Genomic DNA, 20,166 nt, shown 5'->3' with positions numbered 1-20,166 from the left:
CATTTTTTTATTTGAGCTGAGCAGATACCAATGACAAAGTGAAACAGAAAAATCATAATGAAAAAACATGTAACCCTATGTGGTAGCAATGTAAGATTTTAAGACTTCGAGATGGAAAAGCCTTGGCTGGCGCTCCCCTAGGTTTCGGGCCCGTGATCACAGGCTGGGAAAGTGAAACGGAACTGGGGAATTACAAGGGCTGCTAGCACAACATGTCACGTGCACCTGAGACGATCCCAGGTCGACTCTTCTGCGTGTGAGTTTAACGTTTAAAGGAGGAAGCTGGAGGCACCCCCTGCTTTTATCCTGACGTCTCCGATCTGTGCGCCGCTTGAGGGCGATACGGAGAAACCAGGCTGGATCACCCCCACCCACCTGCCCGGGCGCAGCACACGATTTGGAGGGCTTGGGGCAAAGTGGGCAATTCTCTGGGCATTTACTTTCATTTTCATTCTCTTTGGTTTTTTTAAAATTCTCACCCAAGGATATGTTTTCCATTGCTTTTCAGAGAGAGTGGAAGGGAGGGAGAGAGAAACATCGATGTGAGAGACACATCGCTTGGTCGCCTCCCGCACACACCCCGACTGAGGCTGAGGATGGAGCCTGCAACCAAGGTGCGTGCCCTTGGTTGGAATCGAACCCGGACCCTTCAGTCCATGGGCCGACGCTCTAACCACTGAGACAAACAGGCCAGGGCTTACTTTTATTTTCAAATATGTACTGTTTTTTTCCCCCCAGTTAATGAATCAAAATTCAAATGCTTTGGAAAATACAGACAATTATGGACAAAAAAAATCTTCCAAAGTCCCCACATTAAAAACTGACCATTATTTGAACTCGGTGTATTTCCTTCCTTTGTTGGCACGTGTGTGGATGTGTGTATACATCCAGTCGAAATTATATGTATAATTCTAACTCCTGTATTTTCACATTGAGCATTGTCAGGCCGTCAAAAATCAGTCATAAACGTATGTTTCCGAGGGTGGCCCGTTGCTGTGTTAACGTAGGTCCACCATAAATCACTTAGCTTCGTCCTCACTCTGAACACTAGAATTGCTTATTTCTAATTTTCATCATTAAAAAGAACACCAGGAAACTCCTATGCACATAGACCTCTATTTCCGATGGTTTCCTTAAGGTAGAGATAGAATCAGGGTGAAGACTATACGTATTTGGACGGTCCTGCTGCAGCTCGCCAGCCGCGGCTGAGAGGCGGGGCGAGTGTAACGCACGGCGCCCACTCCCGGCGATGGCTGCGCCCTGAAAGCAGACGCGGCCCCCCCGCCGTGGAGGCCCCCCCTGCGGGCCCGACACCCAGGAAGCTCCCAGCACCGGCAGAGCCTCTGGGGCGGCGCCCGGCCATCCCCCTCCTGGCGCTCGCACCCTCCTCTGCCCCTCTGCCCAGGGAGGGTGACCCACCGAGCAGGGCAGAGGCGAGGGGTGCTACTTCTGCGATTTTTGCAGGAAGGTAGCATCTCTTCCTTGCTGGCTTTGGGGGGCAAGTTCCCACATGGAGGGACCCCCGTGGCACTGAGTTGGGGTTGTCTCCGGGTAACAACGGGCCAGAAAACAGGCTCCCACCCGACTGCCCACGGGGCCGAGCCCTGCCAACACCCACACACGCTGCCGAAGCCCATCCTTCCCGGCTGCGCCTCGGAGGAGCCCTGCCCAGCGGCCCCCCGACTGCAGAGTCTGCGAGGCCGGGCAGAGGGCCCAGCGAAGCGCAGACCCCTGGCCACTGCCACGGAGCCGGCCGCGCGCTCGAGCGTGCGTGCGTGTGTGTGTGCGTGTGCGCTGCTCAGTTTGTATGATCTGTTACACAGCAGGGGGTAACTCATACACCCTCCTCTCTCTCTCAGTCACCGCCCCCAGAGGGCAGCGAATCCGTGCCACCCGGTCCCGCGGCCGCAGCGCTAATAGAGCCGCGTGCGAGCTAACGCCAGACGGGCGGCAGCTCAGCCCCGGTGCCCACACCGGGGAGCCCCGGGTGCTGACAGGGCTGTGCGGGACACGCCCTGCTCTCCCCACCCCACAGGGGACCCCGCCCTCGGAAGCCACTGGCCATTTGTTTTTCTTTCCTCTTGTCCCTCGAGAACCGGCTGCGGAAGGTCAGCCTCACAGGTCCCGTCATCTCCCAGGAAGCCGCAGACTCACCATCCCCAGGAACACCAGCTCCTCTTCTCGCTCCCTCTTGGTTCTCTTACTCTGATGGAAACCTCGCCAGACCTAAAAAAGAAACGGTTACTCGTTTCGTACATAAAAAAAAAAAAAAAAAAGAGAGAGAGAGAGAGAGAGAGAGCGCCTGGCCGGCGTGGCTCAGAGGCTGAGCGTCAACCTAGGATCCAGGAGAAATTTTTAAAAGGAGCGTCGAGGTTCTGGTCCCTCGCGTTGGTGGCTGGGACCGTGTGAACTGCAAGCTCGCAGGCGCTGACCCCGCCTGCGGTGATATGTGCCCGTGTGTAAGTGGACTTTTAAAGGTTCATTAAGGATTTATATCCTCAATGAGTTTTTAGCAACATTCTCTCCCAACAAATAGCAACGATTTCAAAGCCATTTGAAGAAAATGCCCTGCGCTTTATACCTACTTATAATTAAATGTAAAAAAACACACCAAGCTTAGGGAACGGTTCCCCAGGGTAAGAAAGCCAATGTTTCTGGAATTTAACCCGGTTCTATCAGTAGGATTTGGGGATTCTGGGTTTCGGAGCTGACCGCGTCCCTGGCCCGCATCCCCGGCAGCGTCAGACACCTGGCCCCGGGTCCGGGAGCGCCCCCCCGTCACACCTTCTGGATCCGCACTGCGGCCGCCCCCAAGTCCGCGACCTTCTCGCCAAGCATCCTGGCCAGCCTGGCCCTGTTCTCTTGAAGGAAGATCTCCTTCATGAACATGGCCCTCAGGCGGCCTTGCCGCGCCCTCTCTGCGATCTGGATCAACTTCACGGCCTCCTCGAGGGGAATGATCTTTTCAGGGGGTTTCTGCAAAACACATTGGGGATCAATCAGTGTTTAAGCATGTCAACTGCACCAGCCGATCCCAGAAACATCACAGGCTCACTTCCCGCCCCACCTTGCGGAGCTGCCAAACTGCTCCGTGTGACGTGGGCTCAACACTAATCGCCCTCCCGTGACTCTTGTGCGTTCTGCTGATGTGCCACGCTTGTGCTGCGGCCCACGGTTAAGCAGCCCTCGGCGTTCCCCCACCGTCCAAACAAAACACTAATTAGCTCCACGTTTTAGGCTGGCAGCAAATTACATGAGGAATGCCAATGAAATGGATTCAAGGAAACTTGAAATGGCCATCAGTGTTCATTGACTTAATAGTGTAAACATAAATTAAAAACATATTTCTAATGCGAGAATTTAAAACATAAAATACACATGAAGGAAAATGCCGACTTTAAAACCCATTACAGGATGATCTGTGAATATGACTCATGCTAGAATCTTTGCAGGCGCATTAACTTTATATATGAAATGTCCTCCGGTACCTACAAGTTTGCATTTCGAAACATTCAGACGTGATGGGTGCTATGGAGACTGAGAAACACTGGGCTTGTGCAGTCCAATGCCGTCTTTGAGGCAAAGTCAGGCAAGGGGCTGTGCTCTTCTGGAGGAAAGAGGGGTAAGAGCGAGGCTGCGGGAGCTTAGTGGGGGCTCAGGCCCTTGGCCCTCGGTTGTCCCGGGAGTGAGGGAGAGGCTGTGCGCGTGGCCTGGCTTGGGCAGAGCCTCATGCACGGATGGGGCAGAAGGGCCACTGGGATCAAAAACACCCAACCACGGGCTGAGTCCTTGTACAGGCCTCAGGGCAGCAATGGCCACGATGTCAGGATACAGTGCGAGACACTGAGGTCCCAAGGGGGGGTGCTTCAATTCATTACCTGGCCACCGCTCCCCAGGTGATCACTCCTCTGTGTAACGAACGGCGTGTGTGTGTGTGTGTGTGTGTGTGTGTGTGTGTGTGTACACACAGGAAGGGAGCAAAGGGACATTTACTGAGAACCTACAGGTGCCAGACACTTAAGCAGGTAGCAGGTGCCCAGCAAACATTAGCTCTTATTGCATTTATTTCCTTTAGATTCTATACTGTTTTTCTGAAAATAATTACAGTCCCTGCTGGCTCCTTCTAAGAGGTGTGGGGTAGTCTCTGCGACAGAGATTTCTGACGTGGATGGGGCCCCGAGAGTGAATGTTGAACATCACAAAGTAGATGTGGAGAGTAATGTCCACTTATCAAAATGCTTCTTGGGGTAAATATCACATATATTTTCAAGAATAAGCAGCTTAAGATGAGAGTCGGGGTCCAGGGAGACCCCAAGGGCATGGGGACGTCACCCAGATGCTCGGGGCTGGAGCCCAGAAGCTGGAAGTCCTGCTGAGCGGGAGCACCTGTGACCCAGAACTGGGCAGAGCCCAGGGCTGGACCGAGGGAGGGAAGAGACCTCCTGCTGCAGATCCCACAGAGGAAGAGGGATTGGGGGGGAGGGAGGGGGCAGAAACAGCAAAGGGAATTTTAGGGTTTTACTTTAGTGTGTACTATTTACTCTCCCTTCTCGGCTCCCCTGTGCCACCTTCAGTGAATTCTGCAGGCTCGCCAACGCTCTGTGCAGGGGTTCCTCGGAGAGGTGGGTGGGGTGGGGGCTGAAGGAAGGGCTTCGTGCTGAAGGTGGGACCAGGAGCCAGGTGGTGCAGGGCGGCCGGATGCCCCCGGGCAAGTCAGCCTTGGCGAACGAACAATGGGAAGAGGGGCCAGTCACTTAGGGGATAGGCCCTGGATGGAGAGATGGTCTGGAATTAGCGGGGTCCGGAAAGGGCTCCCGTGGGAACGAGAATCATTTGGACAGGCTGGGACGGAGGGAGAGGGCGGAGCCCTCTCTGCCCAGGAAGCAAGAGCGCCTCCGCAAAGCGCGGCGCAGGGTGGGTGAGCCGGGCCTGCACTCCCGCCCCACGGCCGCTCGCGGTGGAGCCGGGGTGACAGGACCCGGCGGGGCCGTGTGTAGGGAGACCGAGCATGCGGCCCGATCCCTCCTGGACACCCGGTCTGCACCCGCAGGGGTGGCATCGCCGCCGAGGGTGCCCGGCTCGCTGAGGGCTGTCTGGGTTTGGGTGGTCAGGGGCACTGACTCGCAGGCAGGGAAGGTCACGGAAATGCTTGAGATTTGCCAGAAGCCAGGGCGGTGCCCGTGGAAAGGACTGGCAGCAAGACCGCCCCTGGAGGCTGAACGGGAGACCCCAGCACGGACCCGGAGCAGGTCAGGCCAGAGCTACAGGCCGAGAGGAAGGAGCGGAGCTGCCCGCGAGGGGCTGAGGGAGGGAGGGCGGAGGACTGCAGGATCCTGCTCTTGGCCTCCGGGGAACTTTAAGGATCTTTCCTTCCTACAGACAGTCCACTCGAGGTGGTCCAAGTGTCACTCAAGTTGAAGTTGTAAAAGGTCAATCAGCTTTTTAGAAAGTATGGTCATTTGTGAGTTCTGAGTGAGTTATTTCAGCCCTCAATTATATTTTATTTTACATATATCTTCATTGATTTCAGAGAGAGGAAGGGGGAGAGAGAGAAACATCAAGGATGAGAGAGTCATTGATCGGCTGCCTCCTGCACGCCCCCTGCTGGGGATCGAGCCCTCAACCCCGGCATGTGCTCTGACCAGGACTCGAACCCCGATCTCCTGGATCACAGGTCGATGCTCAACTGCTGAGCCGCGCCGGCTGGGCAGCCCTCAATTATTTTACATGAGCGCCCTTCCGTTTCGGACTTAGGTGAGGTGAATCTGAGACGAAAAATTAGACGGAGTTGCTAATCTACAGAATCATAGAAATGCTGATTTAACCAACAACGTATTATATTCTGGTCTTGATTTCTAAGTTCTTGACAAATAATCGTTATGAATTACCAAAAACTATACTGAATAACAAGCGGGGGGAAGGTACCACTCCCCTCACAACAAAATAATCCAACTGCTTCTCAATTAGGAGCAGAAAGAGCAGATTTTATAGATTATGGGCTAATGTTGGTTGAAATGATATACAAACCATGTGCTCCATGTCCAATCCAATGTCGGCTAATATTTGAGCAAGGATTTTCTCTCTTCTTTTTATTACTTCCAACTTCTCCTTCAAAAAGTACTTGGGTATGGGAATATCTAATTGTTCCTGGAGAAAGAGAAAAAATAAGCAAAAGAGCATTTTTGTCACAATTCCAGGACTCAAGTCCATTTGAAATGTACGGTAAGAACAAGACGGGCTTTATTTCCCACCCTCCTCTCCTCCCTTGGGAGACAAGGAGGCCAGTGGAGTGAAGAGAGTTTGTTACCGATAAGGAGACACAGATAAAGTCAAAAGGAAACACTGTAGCCACGTCCCTGTTGTAATCATCACATAAGACTTCAGTAATTCATACAAGTTGGGCTTCCACTAACTAAAGGCAACTTAATGAATTTCTTTAAAGAAACATAACATCACCTCAGTCTACCTAGAATAATGATGTAAATTAGGATGGTGAAGTATTGAGCTATAGATATCTTTGAATAAAACCTAATAATTTATCATTACCACCATCGAATTTTGGACACAATGGTCACAATTTTTTCTAATAATTGGCTTTATTTTTATGTAAATTATCCCATTACAAAAATTATTTACAAAATTAATTTGCTTTATTAGGATGCTTGTTTTTCATACAATAAATATAAACTTCTATTCATCACTGTGCACGTTACCATATAAATTGCATAAACTCTTTATTCCTGACATTTAGGGATATTATTTAATAACCTTAAAATTAAATTAATAAATTTGATATTAATTAATTAAATTTAGGAACATAATTGGGTAACTATTTCATGTTTTTCCTAAGTTACTTTTTTTTTTTTTTTACTTTTACTTTTGTTTAAAATATTACAGATGTCCCCTTTTCTCCCCTATGACCGGTTCCACCCCGTCCCATCCCTCTCCCCGGTCCCTCTCCCCACCATTGTCCGTGTCCTTGGGTTGTGCATATACCTAAGTTGTTCTTGATTTTTTCACACAAGTGGGTAAAGTGCATGACTTGGAAATGATTTAACTCATGTTCTTATAAACGAATGCAATAAACATGAATGTTTTCGAATGATCTTCCACATTTCCACTCATTTCAGTGATTCTCTTTCAGCTCCATGCTGGTAAAATGCACCACTTCTGCCAGGAAAGTCTATCCCAGAAGGAAACAGAACCTTCAAGGAAGCCCAAATATTTTCAAAAGGAAGAAACATTAAACCCCATGTAGAAAATTCAACATTTTCTCCTTTATCTTTCCTTCAGGGAAACGTTTCTGTCGAAATGAAGCCTGAGCTTGTGGGACTGCGACCCTGCAGCGTGGCATCCACTGGCCCTCGGAAGACCCAGGCAGACAGAGCGTCAGAGGCGGCCCCGGGCGCCTGGCAGCGAGGGTCAGAGGGCAGCCGCAGGGCAGCGCTCACAGGAGGGCACTTTGTCCGCAGGTGGCGGTGGGGGGCCCCAGGGCCTCAGCGAGGGAGACGGAGCCCTTTTCGGTGCCTGAGGCCCAGAGGCCCACTGCCACACGTCCTCAGAGTCACCACTGGCCCAAACAATGGAGGAGATGCGTCCCTGGTAATAGGGAGCCAGCGGCCAAGGGCTACTCATCCAGGAGGCGACGGGAAGACAGGCCAGAGAGAGGTTTCCTCTGGAAACAGGAGAGACACTGCTGTTGGAAACTGGGAGGGCTGGTGCTGCAGGACACTTGGGAAGGGGTCAGCCTGCTCCGGTCCGACAGGCCTGGCAGGCACCGGGTGACGAGACCGCAATAACCTCAGCGTCCAACAGCCCAAAGGCCAACGATTCACTCGTGCCCCAAAGCGGGGAGACGCAGGCCACGCCCACGGCAGCGGGGGGGGGGGGGGGCGAGGGCAGTAAACGCGTCGGGACAGCCTGCGGAGGGGAGGTCGCGGGGCTGCGTATCTTACTGAAAACGAAAATAAACTAATCAGCAAAGAAACCCGAGTACTTACGGGAGCCAACTTTAGGTCGTGTAGGATCTCGTCGAAATAATGAAACTCGGATAACTCCAGCTCAACCATTTCATTCTTCAGCTCCAGGACGCGACCCATCACACCGTCCAGAATTTTCCGGATCAGTATTCGCTTCTGCGGATGAACGATCTGGTCATAGACGTTCTCCAGGTTCCGAAAGATCTGTACATATTTTACGTAGAAGGTGGCTAACATGTGGAAAATGTAGACTTGACTTCTCGGCGGTTCTGCCGTCTCCTGAGACTCTTTAACAAGCAAAGAATTGAGGGCGTCCTGGGTCCGATGCCACATCGTATCATACATCCTGAGAAGACACAGAGGGTTCAGATAACGCCGTCAGCAGAACTCACCTCGTCAGGCGCGCAGGCCGGGCGCCTGGGGCGACCGACGGCAACGTCGCAGGGGCGAGCTCAGAACACCGCGGGCAGTCGCGGCTCCTCACTCAGTGCATGGCCTAGGTGGACGCGGGTGTGACTCTTGGGTGTGGCCACTGCTGTCATCATCATCGAACAAATAGCTGGGAAAGCCTTTCACCGACAGGACACGAAGTGATTCCCGGCGATACCCGTAAAGCCAGGGTTAAAGCCGATAACCGGGCCGGTTAACTGATTTGTCCACGTGCAGAGCTGGTGGAGTATAAACTGGATGAACCCCTTTGGAAAGTAACTGAGGGTTCTCTCGTCTAGCGGGACACGTGCATCCCCTGGAAGGAACACGCACACCCAGGGAAACGCGAGCAAATCTGCATCCAGAGTGACGATTTCTTTATAATAGCAAAGACCTGGACATAACCCAAGTGTCCACCAGCAAGAGATGGGCAGGCAGACGGCAGCAATTCACGGACTATCACACAGCCGTGAAAAGTGAGTGAATCACAGCTGCGGCACCAACCAGGAGCCCTACGGACACAGCGGAGCGTGACCGGCACGGGGCGGGCGCCGCGTGGATGGTGGCCTCTGGGGACGGGGTCGGGGGCTCCCGGGGCCCCCGCGTCCCATTGGCCGAGACAGCGGACGGGGGTGGGCAGGAAGCCGGGGGCAGTGAGACAGAGGTGCGCCCTCTCCCGCCGCCTCCCTAGGGAGCCAACACATGACCCTCCTTCTACCGCAGGTCAGGGTGGTGCCGTCTCCGCGTCGCCAGCCCCAGGGCGCCACACCATCCCTGCTTGGCCTCCCTGGGCTCAGCGCGCACCTTTGTCACTGGTCCCTTTATTAGCGCCCCAGGCTGAGTGTGCTGCCCTTTTACTGTTGGGACTCCGCCACTCCTGGCGGAGACTTTTTAGAAAAAATTTTGGGTGATTTTGGCTCTTTTATAGTATCTGAGAACAATGACTGAAAAGCTAACTGAAGTTCAGCGCTTCTGGGAAGGAGTCCCTGACACAGATCCGCAGCCAGTCCCCACCAGTCCGCCCGGCTGGAAGGACAGGAATGCCCCCGCCCCGTCCCGGGGCTCTGCCCAGACCTGGCCTCTTATCTCCCCACCCCGTTGCTGGCCCCAGGTCACCGTCCCTGCCCCCCTCTCCTCTCCTCCAGTCTCCTTCCCCCCTCCTGCATTTCAGGGACATCCCACGTCAAATGCTCCAGTGTCCTCTTGGCCTCGCGCGTTTCTAGCCTTTTAAATGCTTTGTTGCCGTGTAAATGCGCTCCTTCCACTCTCCTTTCTACACGGAGCCCCTCCTCTCCCGCCCCGAGGGCACCTCAGAAAGACCAACGGGAGGAGAGGAGGGGCAGAGCGAGCCGGGCCGGGCGCACCTCGGGTAAGAGCAAACAGAGGCTCATCGGGCGTGTGCCCCCGGAATATAAAATTGTGCAGCAGCCGGAGGAGCCCAGGCTTCGCGGCCCGAGGCGCCGGCTGACCCCACGGGCGGGGGCCGCAGGCTGCAGTGCGCATACCAACCGGCTCAAGTAATGTTCACATAAAACAGAAAACCCGCCCCGTCCGTGCTGTGGGGAAAGAGGGTTTGGGGCCTAAACCTGTCAGGACAACATCACAGAAGAAAATGACAGGCTAATTCTGTTTAAACTTGGATCTGAAATTCCACTTAGCAAACAGAACCCGGCGCCAGATCAAAAGAGCCGTTCCTGGTGACCAGGGAGGGGTCGCCTCAGGAATTCGGGAGACTTAAACACAGGGCTGCACGGAGCACAGCGACGGACAGTAAATGCCAGAGACGATTTCCACAGATCCCGAGAAGATGCCCCATAAACTCTAATTTACAGCACACGCCCGATGAACAGCCAGCACGGTCTGCACGCCCCAGGGATAGACGGCGACCAGTTCAAAATGCTGAAACCCGGAGACCGAACTAGTCTCAGCAGAGAAACCCTAGAAACGCACCCAGGAAGACAGAATACAAGGGAAAGACGGGCAGGAGAGGGCGTCATAGAAAAGATTTAAAAATCCCTGTAAACGACGCCATTGCAAAATCCAGGGAAATCGGAACAAAATAGAAGAAGTCAGTGAGTGCAGCAAGGCAGCGGGACACGGGTGAAGCCGCCAAGGCTGGAGAGGGGCCTCGGGGGCCAGCTGAGGAGGGCACAGCAGGCGGGAGGCAGGGTCCGGCCCGCCCGCAGAGGGCGAGACAGAGACAGCGGATCCGGGACTGACGCGCAGGCTTAATACGGCCAAGAGTTGGGCAGTAATGCGCCGCAGACCCTGCAAACGGCGTCAGTCATAACCTCTGCGTGGGGGAGGGAGCCCACGGTGAAAGAGAAAGACGTCTTATCAGGCTCCAAAGCCTGGCACACGCCCGTCAGCCTCGAGGTTGCGCAACAGCTGAGGAGGCTGCCTCACAGGGCGCTGCCGGGGTGACCTGAACCCCGCAGAGCCCCAAGCCCATCGGCAGCAAGGGATCGTGGGTAGAGGAGGCTCCCTCCAGGGGGACGACAGCCGAATGGGCGGGATGGAACACACCGAGGACTTCAGGGCACCCAGACGCTGCTTCGGAGCCGGCCCGGCCAGGCCCTTGCTGCCCAAATTCACCCAGGGCCAGAGAGGCAGAAATCCCTCCAGGGCCAGGGCGGAGCCGACCCCTCCCTGGGACTTCTGGCCAAAGCCCGTCCTGCTGGCTTGAGCCCTCCAGGTCCTGCCATTTGGGCCACAGCCTTTCCTTCCTCCGCACTGCCTCTCTGCTGGTCCTTGGGGAGACCAGACGAAGGCTGCTGGTTGGTGGGAGTGTTAAGTAGCTATATGAGCACGCCGGCCCCTGCATCCTACCCTGACCCCGGATGGAGACTGGCTTTGGCTTTGGTCATCTTTCCATGTGTGTCCACCAGCCACAATCCCTCCCTCCCCGGGCCTCAGCCAGGCCAGCCCGTGGGTTGCTCTGCCTTTCGGTTATTGTGACTGATGCTCCCGGGAGCATCCCTGGGCAGGCTTTTGTGTGGACCTGTGTTTTTACTTTCCTTGGGTATGGCGAGGCAGTTTTCAAAGGTAAAAACCCTCCAGGTTTAAAATGAGAACCCGCTTCCTGAGGAGTTGGCCCCCGGCAGGTCACTTAACCTCCTGTGCCTTGACTTCCTCAAGCCGGGTGCGGACGCCTGTCCCAGACACCCTGAGGATTACCGCGGGATGGGGTAACAGATGGGGGTGTTCTGGAAATCTTAAACGCGCCTTGCAAGGAGAAGGCACTATTTTATCCGCGAGGCTACTTAGAATTGTTTAAGTACATGATTGGTTTCAGACTCGAGCGCACGACCTAGAAACGTAGCAGATACTGAAGTCAGGAGGACTGCGGGCGGGGAGACCGAATGTGACGGCTGAGAAAGACCAGACTGATATCCACACCTGGCAGTCTTCCTAAACTGGAAGTGGGGGTGGCGGGGGGACAGGAATATTCAGACATACCATGTGCTTCGATAAAAAAATCTAAATACTGCAAAATGGGAATTCTTCCCAAGTTATATTACACGCGATGAGCCTTCGATTCTTCCAGTGTCATCTAGTTGCTAATGCTCTCTCTGGAATATCCCCTCAGCCTTTTTGTTCCAAGGGATCCTGGCTGTCCCCTAAGGACCAGGTGCCCTCTCAGGGAGGCTCCTTTCTCCCACTGGGGAGGAGCTGGGTCACGGGCCAACCTTGCTCCTCACTGCCCCTTCCAGACCTCTCTCCCCCCTTCCCCGACACTCCCCAGCTCGGAACCTCATGTCATCAGAGGGTACTGCCCACTGCCCCTCAGTGCCTCCATCATCTACCGTCTGCACCACCCTTCCAGGCCCCCCCGGGCACCCACCCGCTGGGCTGCGTGCATGTTCACGGAGCCTCCACCTGCCCTTTCACCAGATCCCGAGACAAACCTTCCTGCCTCTGCAGCCAAGGCCTGGACTGGGTCCTGTGCCCTCTCCAACAGGACGTCACCCGGTCCTCCCCCCTTCTCCCATAGCACCCCGTTTCCTTGACCACCCAGCCATTCCCTCCAACAAACAAACAGGCTATTGTTTCCTATCTTTAAAAAAAATCTTTAAAAAAGTCTGTCTCCGGGTCCCGTTTCCCATTCACCAGCTACAGCGAAATTCCTTTAAAACGTTAGCTGTGCTCGCTGTCTCCAGTTTCTCCCCTCTCTCTCCTGCGCTCACTCTAGATGATCTTCCTGTTCCCTTGCTCCCCTGAAGGTCAAGGTCACCGCTGGCCCCCACACTGACAGATCAGTGCTCAATTCCCAGCCCTCCTGTGACCTGTCCCAGCAGCGTTTTACAGGGTCTCTTACTCCTTCCACTGAGAAACATTTTTTTTTCCACCTGGCTTCCAGGGCACCATGATTTCCTCTTTCTCACGGATCACGCCTTTGACCCCTTTGTTAGTTTCTCCTTTTGTCCCCAAGGTCCTTGAACCCCTCCTCTCTTCTGTCTACACTCGCTCCATGCCTCATAAAGACCACCCATATACCCACAGTGCCAGCTTATATTCATACACAGACCCCTCTCCCAAACTCAGGACCTGAGTATTTAACTGCCTACGTGATCTCCGCTGGATGCCCAATTGGCACTTCAAACTCAACACGTCAGAGACTGAACTGACCGCCCCCACCTGCACACCCCGGCAAGCCCTCCACCTCTCTGCTCTTACTTCTTCGCCTGGAAAACAGGGTTTGGAATGGCACAGGCTGGAGCTACAGCGCCTGGGCTGGCACTGCCTACTTCCTGCACATGAACTGCTTCGCCTCTCTGTGCCTGTTTCCCCATCTGTAAAATGGACGTAACAGTAGCAGCTCCTACGTGACAGGGTGTGTGAAGATGGAAACTTATTCTATTTCAAACCCTTAAACAGGCCCAGAGTCAGCGCTATGAGACATGTTTGAAGTGATGACTACGAAGGCCGAGGAAATAGTTGCTGAGCAAGGGCCGGTGCAGTGCGAGGCCCCGGCGTGCCCTTCATGGACACCTGACTGGGGTCCTTAGGAAAAAGCCAAATGGGAACAATAAACCTTCTGCAAGATCTTTCCTGACTCAATACTGCGACCCGGGCGTTTTCACAAAGCAACCACATGCTACTTCGAAATACTAGCAAAGCAGCGGGCAATGCACCGAAGCTCCGAAGCTTCTGCTTCCTCCAAAGTACACCACCAGCAGGGCCCAGGGGGCGCAGCAGGGGGCCCGGAGGAGGTGGCCTGGCCGGAGGCGGGAGGAGGCGGTGCAGGGTGGGCGGGGGGCCTAAGTGTATGAGGTTCCTTGTCCACAAGAAGCTGATACTCCAGCCTGAGGAGTATCTTTATTTGCTAGAATGTAAGAAGGAGGAGGGGCGGGGGTGGGAGAAGAAAAGAGCAAAGGAGCTTTTGGGTTGGGAGAAGCCCACCCTGCGGCTGTGGCCCAGCAGCCTCACTTACGCGCTCGACATGCCGGCTACTTTCCCTCTTCCCCTCGCCCGCCGGGAAGCTCTTCAGCCGCAGGGCCGGGTCCCCTCCAGGGGCGAGCAGGGGGCGATCCTTCCGGAGGGGGGGGGCAGGGGTCTGGGGCAGCCTCGCACGTGGGGCCAGGGACGGTGACGGCGGGGACGGTCGGGCGCGGAGACCGGGATTTGATGGGTCCGTCGCGGCCCGAGGCTCTGGAACTTCGCCGTCGCCACTTCTCCGGACGCCAGGCGGCTCCTAGCAACGGAGGCGCCGCGCCTGCGCAGTGCCGCTCCCCGCCCCCCTGCGCTCTACGCGCCTGCGCGGCCGCTCGCCGTTTCCGTGGCAACCGCGCTGGACGCCAAGGGCGCCTCTGCGCTGCGGGCGGAGGGGCGGAGGGGCTGCGGCCCCGCGGGGAGGGAGAAGCAGCCGCCTCCAGGGCGCCCGCCCGGGGACAGGCCCGCGCCGGCCCCGGGGCCCCGCGCCCCGCTCTGCTCCTCGTCCCGTTTGCCCCGTTTTCATCCGCCTTCAGATATGTAGCCTTGGACAAGGCCTCGAATGACGGCGGCCTCAGTCTTCCCACCTGTGAAGTGGGGTAACAGTCGTTCCTTCGTCTAGAACGTTCCTGGGCATCTGCTCTGGGTCAAGGGTAGGCTTAGGTCGGGGATCCAGGAGGGGTGCAGACGCTGCCCTCCCCGGGCTTCATGGAAAGGGAGGCGCGCAGTGCGTGGTAACTGAGATGCTAGGCGGGTGTTTGTTATTAGCAGGTGACTCCCATTGTTTCCTTTGCTCTCCCTTCCTAGTTAGTAAATGTTGAGATGTATCAGCAAATTTTACACTTTGCAATTCGTACAGGAACATATACAGAAGTCATGCAGTCGAGAGCGTGGCGAGGACACCCACGTGCAAATGACGGAAGCTGGGTCACAGAGGCCCTCTCCCGCCGTTAGTAATGCAACGAACAGAACAGTAAAAACCAGCAAAAAATAAAGGAGCGACCTAACGAAAAAATTAGGTACAACTTCATGCCATAGACTCCAGAAATGGTACTGCATTGCCGTCTCCCGAAGCTGAGCTCACCTAGCCGGTCAGGAGGCATAGCGAGGTCCTCCAGGAGCGTGAGTGCTGAACCTTGAGGAGGGACTGCCCTGGTCCCACTGCAAGGGGCCTGACGCCGACTTGGATCCAGCTCCTCCGCGACCCTCAGGTGGGATGGCGAAGGCAGGCTCATCAGGGAAAAGGTGCGCCGTTGAAACCGGATTCGAAGGCCCTCTCCTCTGAGCTCAGATGTGAGAAGCACTTCCTGGGCCTAAGTGTAAGAACGCCACTCTACGTAAGAGGTGCGTTTTAAATGCCAGATGTTGACTCTGCTGCAGCAGGCAGCCTTTAGGCCTGAGGTACGTCTGCACAGAAGCGAATGGACGAGATGCCGCTGCTGCGAACATTTCCACACGTAACTGGAAGTAGACGAAGCAGGCATTGTGTTAACATCATGGTTAAAGTGAACGCTGGGCTGGTGGTGGGAGACATGGCTTTCACAGTCATAGTCTCTCTAACCAACCCCGACGTCCAGGACACGTGATAGTTTGTAACAGGGACCGTTCCACTCACCTCAAAGGACCCTTATAAGGAGTAGATGAGTAATGTACGCGGAGCTCTTGGCACAAATTAGAGCCCACACGCGAGCGTGCAGCAGCTGCTCCCCTAAGCTGCCGGGGTTGCCTAGGGGTCTGCTCAGAATCCGCATCTCAATAAGCAGAATTCCTAGTCTGGGGGTTCAGAGAAGTCTTGAGAGGTGTCCCAGGTGTGCAGGATCTGCTGCTCGCAGGGGGTGCAGCTGGGCGCTCACAGCGCAGATCCGGGCTTAGCAACGACGACCCCGACAGCTGACAGCTGCCCGGCCCACGGCGGAGCGTGGCCGTGCAGCTTGGCCTCTCTCCAGTCCGTTACAGTCACACAGCAAGAAGGACTTGGGCTGGGAAATGAGTCTTATTTGACGGATTTTGGGGAGCATGTGCTGGTAAAGTGAATTAAAACGGATGTGAACAATCCCCACATCCCATTCTGGATGGGATTCCAAAGAAAACAGATTATACAAACACCAAAGCTGTTTTACGTCAGATAAACTCACTTCCACCTGGAAATGAGCGTGTGTGTGTGTGTGTGTGTGTGTGTGTGTGTGTTTCTTAGAAGCGGCCTCTATCTATAAATAAAACTGCCCAGTGTGAGAAAAAATGAAAAGGAACCGGCCAGAGGCAGGATGTTTTTGGTTATTATTACCATTACCCTGTTTTCCTCCCAGGCGCAGAGGCAGCTTTTGTAAGCCAGGTGTTTTCATTGTTTTCACACCTGCCGCCCTTGAGCACGCGCGTGGTTCCCACCGGCCGTCCAGCCGTTCAGCCTTCAACCCACCTCGAGAAGGACCTGTATTTTGGTGATACTTCTGAATAACAAACGTGTCCGTCCAATTTCTGTGTTGTTTGGTTTTGTCCTACCACTTCCCTCCCCTTCTGCTGTGTCCACAATGCTCATAATAAAACAATAGTCCTTGACACTCGGGGCGGAATGCTAGCAACAGCTGCATCTTTCATGGAACAAAAGCGGCACATGAGTGAGACTGACCGGGAGACCGGCATGGCCTGAGCGTATCAGTCCCAGGCAGTTTAGCAGCAGAGAACAGGTCGACTTCACCTATTAATTTACCGTAGGTCACTGCTAGACGTGACAGAAGTAGAATCTTGGTTTTAGAAAAACAGGCGGCAGGTCAGTGAGAGTTCTCACCTGCGCCCTGCTGCCTCGGTTTGTCTCCCAGTTTTCTCTCTACGTGCCCTTCTCTGGTATTTTCTCCCTAAAAGTGCAGTAGCTCTGAGAGGTGGCATTGCCCTGTGGCAGGGCGAGGATGCCAGAGGCCCGCAGAGCAGGCGACAGGGTGGCGTCCCTGCTCAGATGGCCGCGGCCTGCGGGTGCTGTGGAGAGCCCAGGTGCGCAGCCTCGTGCGGCCCCATGGGGTTGTTCACTTCGGCTAGTTACGCTGAGAAAATGGTTTCAGGCTTCTTAGTTGTCCTCCTACGTTAAATGCCGATAGCAATATTGACGGCTACAGCTTTTAAGATACTTTTTATTAAACTATAAGTGCAGGAACGTAACACGTTTCACTCATCCTGCCGTGTCTCTCGTACTTTACGTCTCTTCCCCACCGATTCAGGGTGTGCCCCTTAATCACGTTTGTGTCCCCTTCAGTGTCGTAAAAAAATAAAGTGAAAGTAATTCCCCCATCGGCACTACCCGTCACAGGGCCGAGTGCGGTCTCCACGCCGTAGAGGGGCTGCTACTGTCCTGGAGGGTCCCCGAGAGCAGGTTTCACCTGGTCCCTTTATCCCGTGTTGATCGAGTGCCTGCGGTCAGCCCGGAAAGTGGCATCAAGTGGGCTCCTCCCCGAGCTCTCTGCCTCTTAAGAGGTGCTTCTGTGTTAAAACGAAACAATATTCTCCAAGTAGTGAGGCCTTTAAATGGCACAAATACTATCTGAACAACTTCTGCCTCGCTGTAAGGAGAAACAACGGGACACAGACGTACTTTGACAGTCGGCAGCGGTAACCAGCGGCTCCGGGGTGGCCTCACGGGCCTGAGCTGCTGGGTTCGCAGGCGGACGAGGCGGGTTTGCGGGCAGGGCTGGTGGTGCGGTGTCTTCTGAGGGCATCCCGGGTGCAGGGCCAGGATACCATCGGCAGAGCGAAGGCTGCCAGGGGGCTTATTGCCCCCGCATGAAGTAAATGGCAGTGCGAGGGGATTATTGCTGACACGGTGACCTGGCGCGACCTGTGGCCAGCTAAGGGGCATTACGGAGAGCTTTCCGGGCCTCCAGGGGCCACCTCGCAAGGAAATGTAAACACACCAGCAACAGCCCTGGCCCGGCTCAGCCTAGAGGGGAGTCCCGGGGTGGGCTCCGAGGCTGAGCTCGGAGGAAACGTGAACCAAGCGCGCTCAGAGCGCTGAGCACGGGATCCCGCTGTTATCGGGCCGGGGCTGCCGCTCGGCTCCGTGGAAGCTTAACGGGAACAGGCGCCCACACGGCCGCGTCTCTCTCTCGGTCTCCACTTCCTCCCAGAGAACCGAGCTGCCCTTCCGAGCTGTGTCTCGCTCACCGAGCCCAGGCCTTTCACTAAGGGACGCTACCCAGGCTCAGGCACGGTCCCTTCTGGCTTTGCAGCCCCGAGGGCTCCCTCCTGCCCTGCGCGCCTCTGTGTTCACTTTCCCCCTTTCGCTGTGACCTCAAAGACCAGCCGAGCCCACGGGCCCCACCAGTCTCGCCTGGGAGCCCCTTCCCCCCAGGACAGTCTCCCCCCATCTGGCTCCTGAGGCGGGGCTGTTGTTTATTTTGTTAGGTTGTAAAGGGCAGAGAACCCACCTCAAATTGGCTTAGGGAAGAGGGATGTTTATTGGCCTCTAACCCTGGGAAGCCTGGGGGTTACACCGTCTCCAGCAAACTCAGACTTTGTTGCCTGGCCGGTGGACACCAGCCTCTCATTCTCGGTGACCAGAGCCGCAGTCCCTGCCTGGTGGCACGGGGTGGAACCCTTTGCTGGCTTCGCTCAAGTAGGCCATGTTCCGGCCAAAATCAAGAGAGAGTTATAGGACCTATAGCAGTTTCCTTTGGGTCACTTTATTTATTTATTTAGCGTGTCTGTAAATGAATAGATCTTGCCCCACGTGATCAGAAGGTCTGACCACGCGAGTATTTTTCTGGGCCCCGGGAAGTGCACTGATGATGTATGTTACTAGTGGCTGAGAGTAATGCCGACTGATGGGCAATCGTCCATTTTTCTTTTAGGACTGACAGCAATTGGTCACATTAACATTATTGTTGCATTTTTTGAGAAGGCTCTAATCTCTTACTTTTTAATTTTTTAAATATGTTTCTATTGATTTTTAGAGAGAGAGGAAGACAGAGAGGGAGAGAGCAGGGACCGAACCCGAGACCCGGGCATGTGCCCCGACTGGGAATCGAACCAGCGACCTCTTGGCGCAGGGGTCGACGCTTAACCACTGAGCCACGCTGGTCGGGCTGATGTCTTGCTGAACTGACTCACCGCGAGGAAGGAGAAGGCCTCACCTTCTCGCCGGAGGCTCCCCCACACCGCGACACACCGTGCCCAGTGTCCCTCACACACATTAGCTTGGTGACTGCGCAGCAACCAGCTGGGCAAAAGGCCCGACAACTCCCGGGAACTTCCTAAGAGGAGGAAACCTGTCTACACTCAGCGTCAGGAAACGGGAGCGTTGCCTGTCGGCCCCGTCTCAGCCACTCCACAGTCAGTTTTGAAGGTTTTCGGCAACATGAGGACATTTCTATCAGGATTTCAAGTGAAAGCACAAAAGTCAACGAGAAGCTCCGCGCTGAACAGCGTCCCAGGTACGTGCCGTCCCCAAGTCCTCCACACAGACGAGAGGACAGCGTGTGGCATGCGGCCGCTCTTCCTGGGACCAGCCCTGGGCACGGGGCCCCAGGTCAGGGTGGACCTGAGCGCACCGCTGGGAGGGGCCCTGGGAACGGCACTCGGAAGGCAGGACAGCTGTACCCGGGAGAGCCGAGGCGCCGCACTCCCTGGGGAAGGGACGCGGGTCAGGGACGCCGCCTGGGAGTAAACTGGCCGCCGTGGGCGTAAGAGCAGCGCCGCCACCTTGTATTCGCCCACGGGCATTCTCCCCCGACGCAGGTACGTTTTTGAAAATAATAGGCCCTGGAGAAAAGGCTCCCCCTGCACCATTTGATGGGTCTGCTCCGCTCTTGTCCTCTCGGGCAGGATCTGTGCCCCGGCCCTGGCTGCATGGGGAGGGTCAGCCGCAGGCAGGGCCAGCTGCCGCCCCAGGCGGAGGTCAGATGCCACCTGTCAGCACTCCCAAATCACACGGCGGCCTCTTGGAGCCTCCTCGCTGTCACCGGCTCCCCTCTTTGAAGTCCAGAGCTCTTCCTCCCCCTCCTCCTCCCCCCTCCAAAGCTCCGTCCAGATATCCAGATACCATCTGTGGTCAGGGACTGCGACACCACAGCCCCATTCTCTGGACCAAAGGAGCTTAAGTCCTACATATAAAAGGGAAGGAAACTTCAAGGCAAACACTCCCTTGATCTCACGGAAAATCATCTCCTGAGTGTCTGCTGACAGATTCTCCCCCTGTCACCACTCAGCACCTTCCCGGGCCGAGGGCCCCAGGCGCTGCATGGACCGTAAGCAGGTGGCCACACCTGTGTCAACAGGTGGGGCTCCAGGAAGGGAGATCCCACCATGAGGCAATGCCAGTGAAGGGTCGCATGCCAGGTGA

The 20,166-nt window shown here is 55.3% G+C and overlaps 1 protein-coding gene across 1 annotated transcript in view; it reads right to left on the bottom strand.

Moving 5' to 3' along the window:
* Positions 1-14,160, bottom strand: part of DRC11 (dynein regulatory complex subunit 11) — a 71,356-nt gene extending 57,196 nt beyond the window's left edge. Inside the window, exons 1-5 of the mRNA XM_081141897.1 lie at positions 13,843-14,160; positions 8,001-8,325; positions 6,028-6,147; positions 2,785-2,976; positions 2,155-2,226 (exon numbers count right to left, since the gene is read on the bottom strand). Of these exons, the coding sequence (XP_080998023.1) occupies positions 2,155-2,226; positions 2,785-2,976; positions 6,028-6,147; positions 8,001-8,325; positions 13,843-13,853 (720 nt within the window). The 5' untranslated portion in view covers positions 13,854-14,160. The remainder of the gene's footprint in view (positions 1-2,154; positions 2,227-2,784; positions 2,977-6,027; positions 6,148-8,000; positions 8,326-13,842) is intronic.
* Between the last annotated feature and the right edge of the window lie 6,006 nt (positions 14,161-20,166).

Source organism: Miniopterus schreibersii (assembly GCF_964146895.1).
Source record: "Miniopterus schreibersii genome assembly, chromosome: 7".
Classification (NCBI taxonomy): Eukaryota; Metazoa; Chordata; class Mammalia; order Chiroptera; family Miniopteridae; genus Miniopterus; species Miniopterus schreibersii.
Note: the sequence above shows the minus strand (reverse complement) of the source record. Positions and strands in the feature narration are given on the sequence as shown.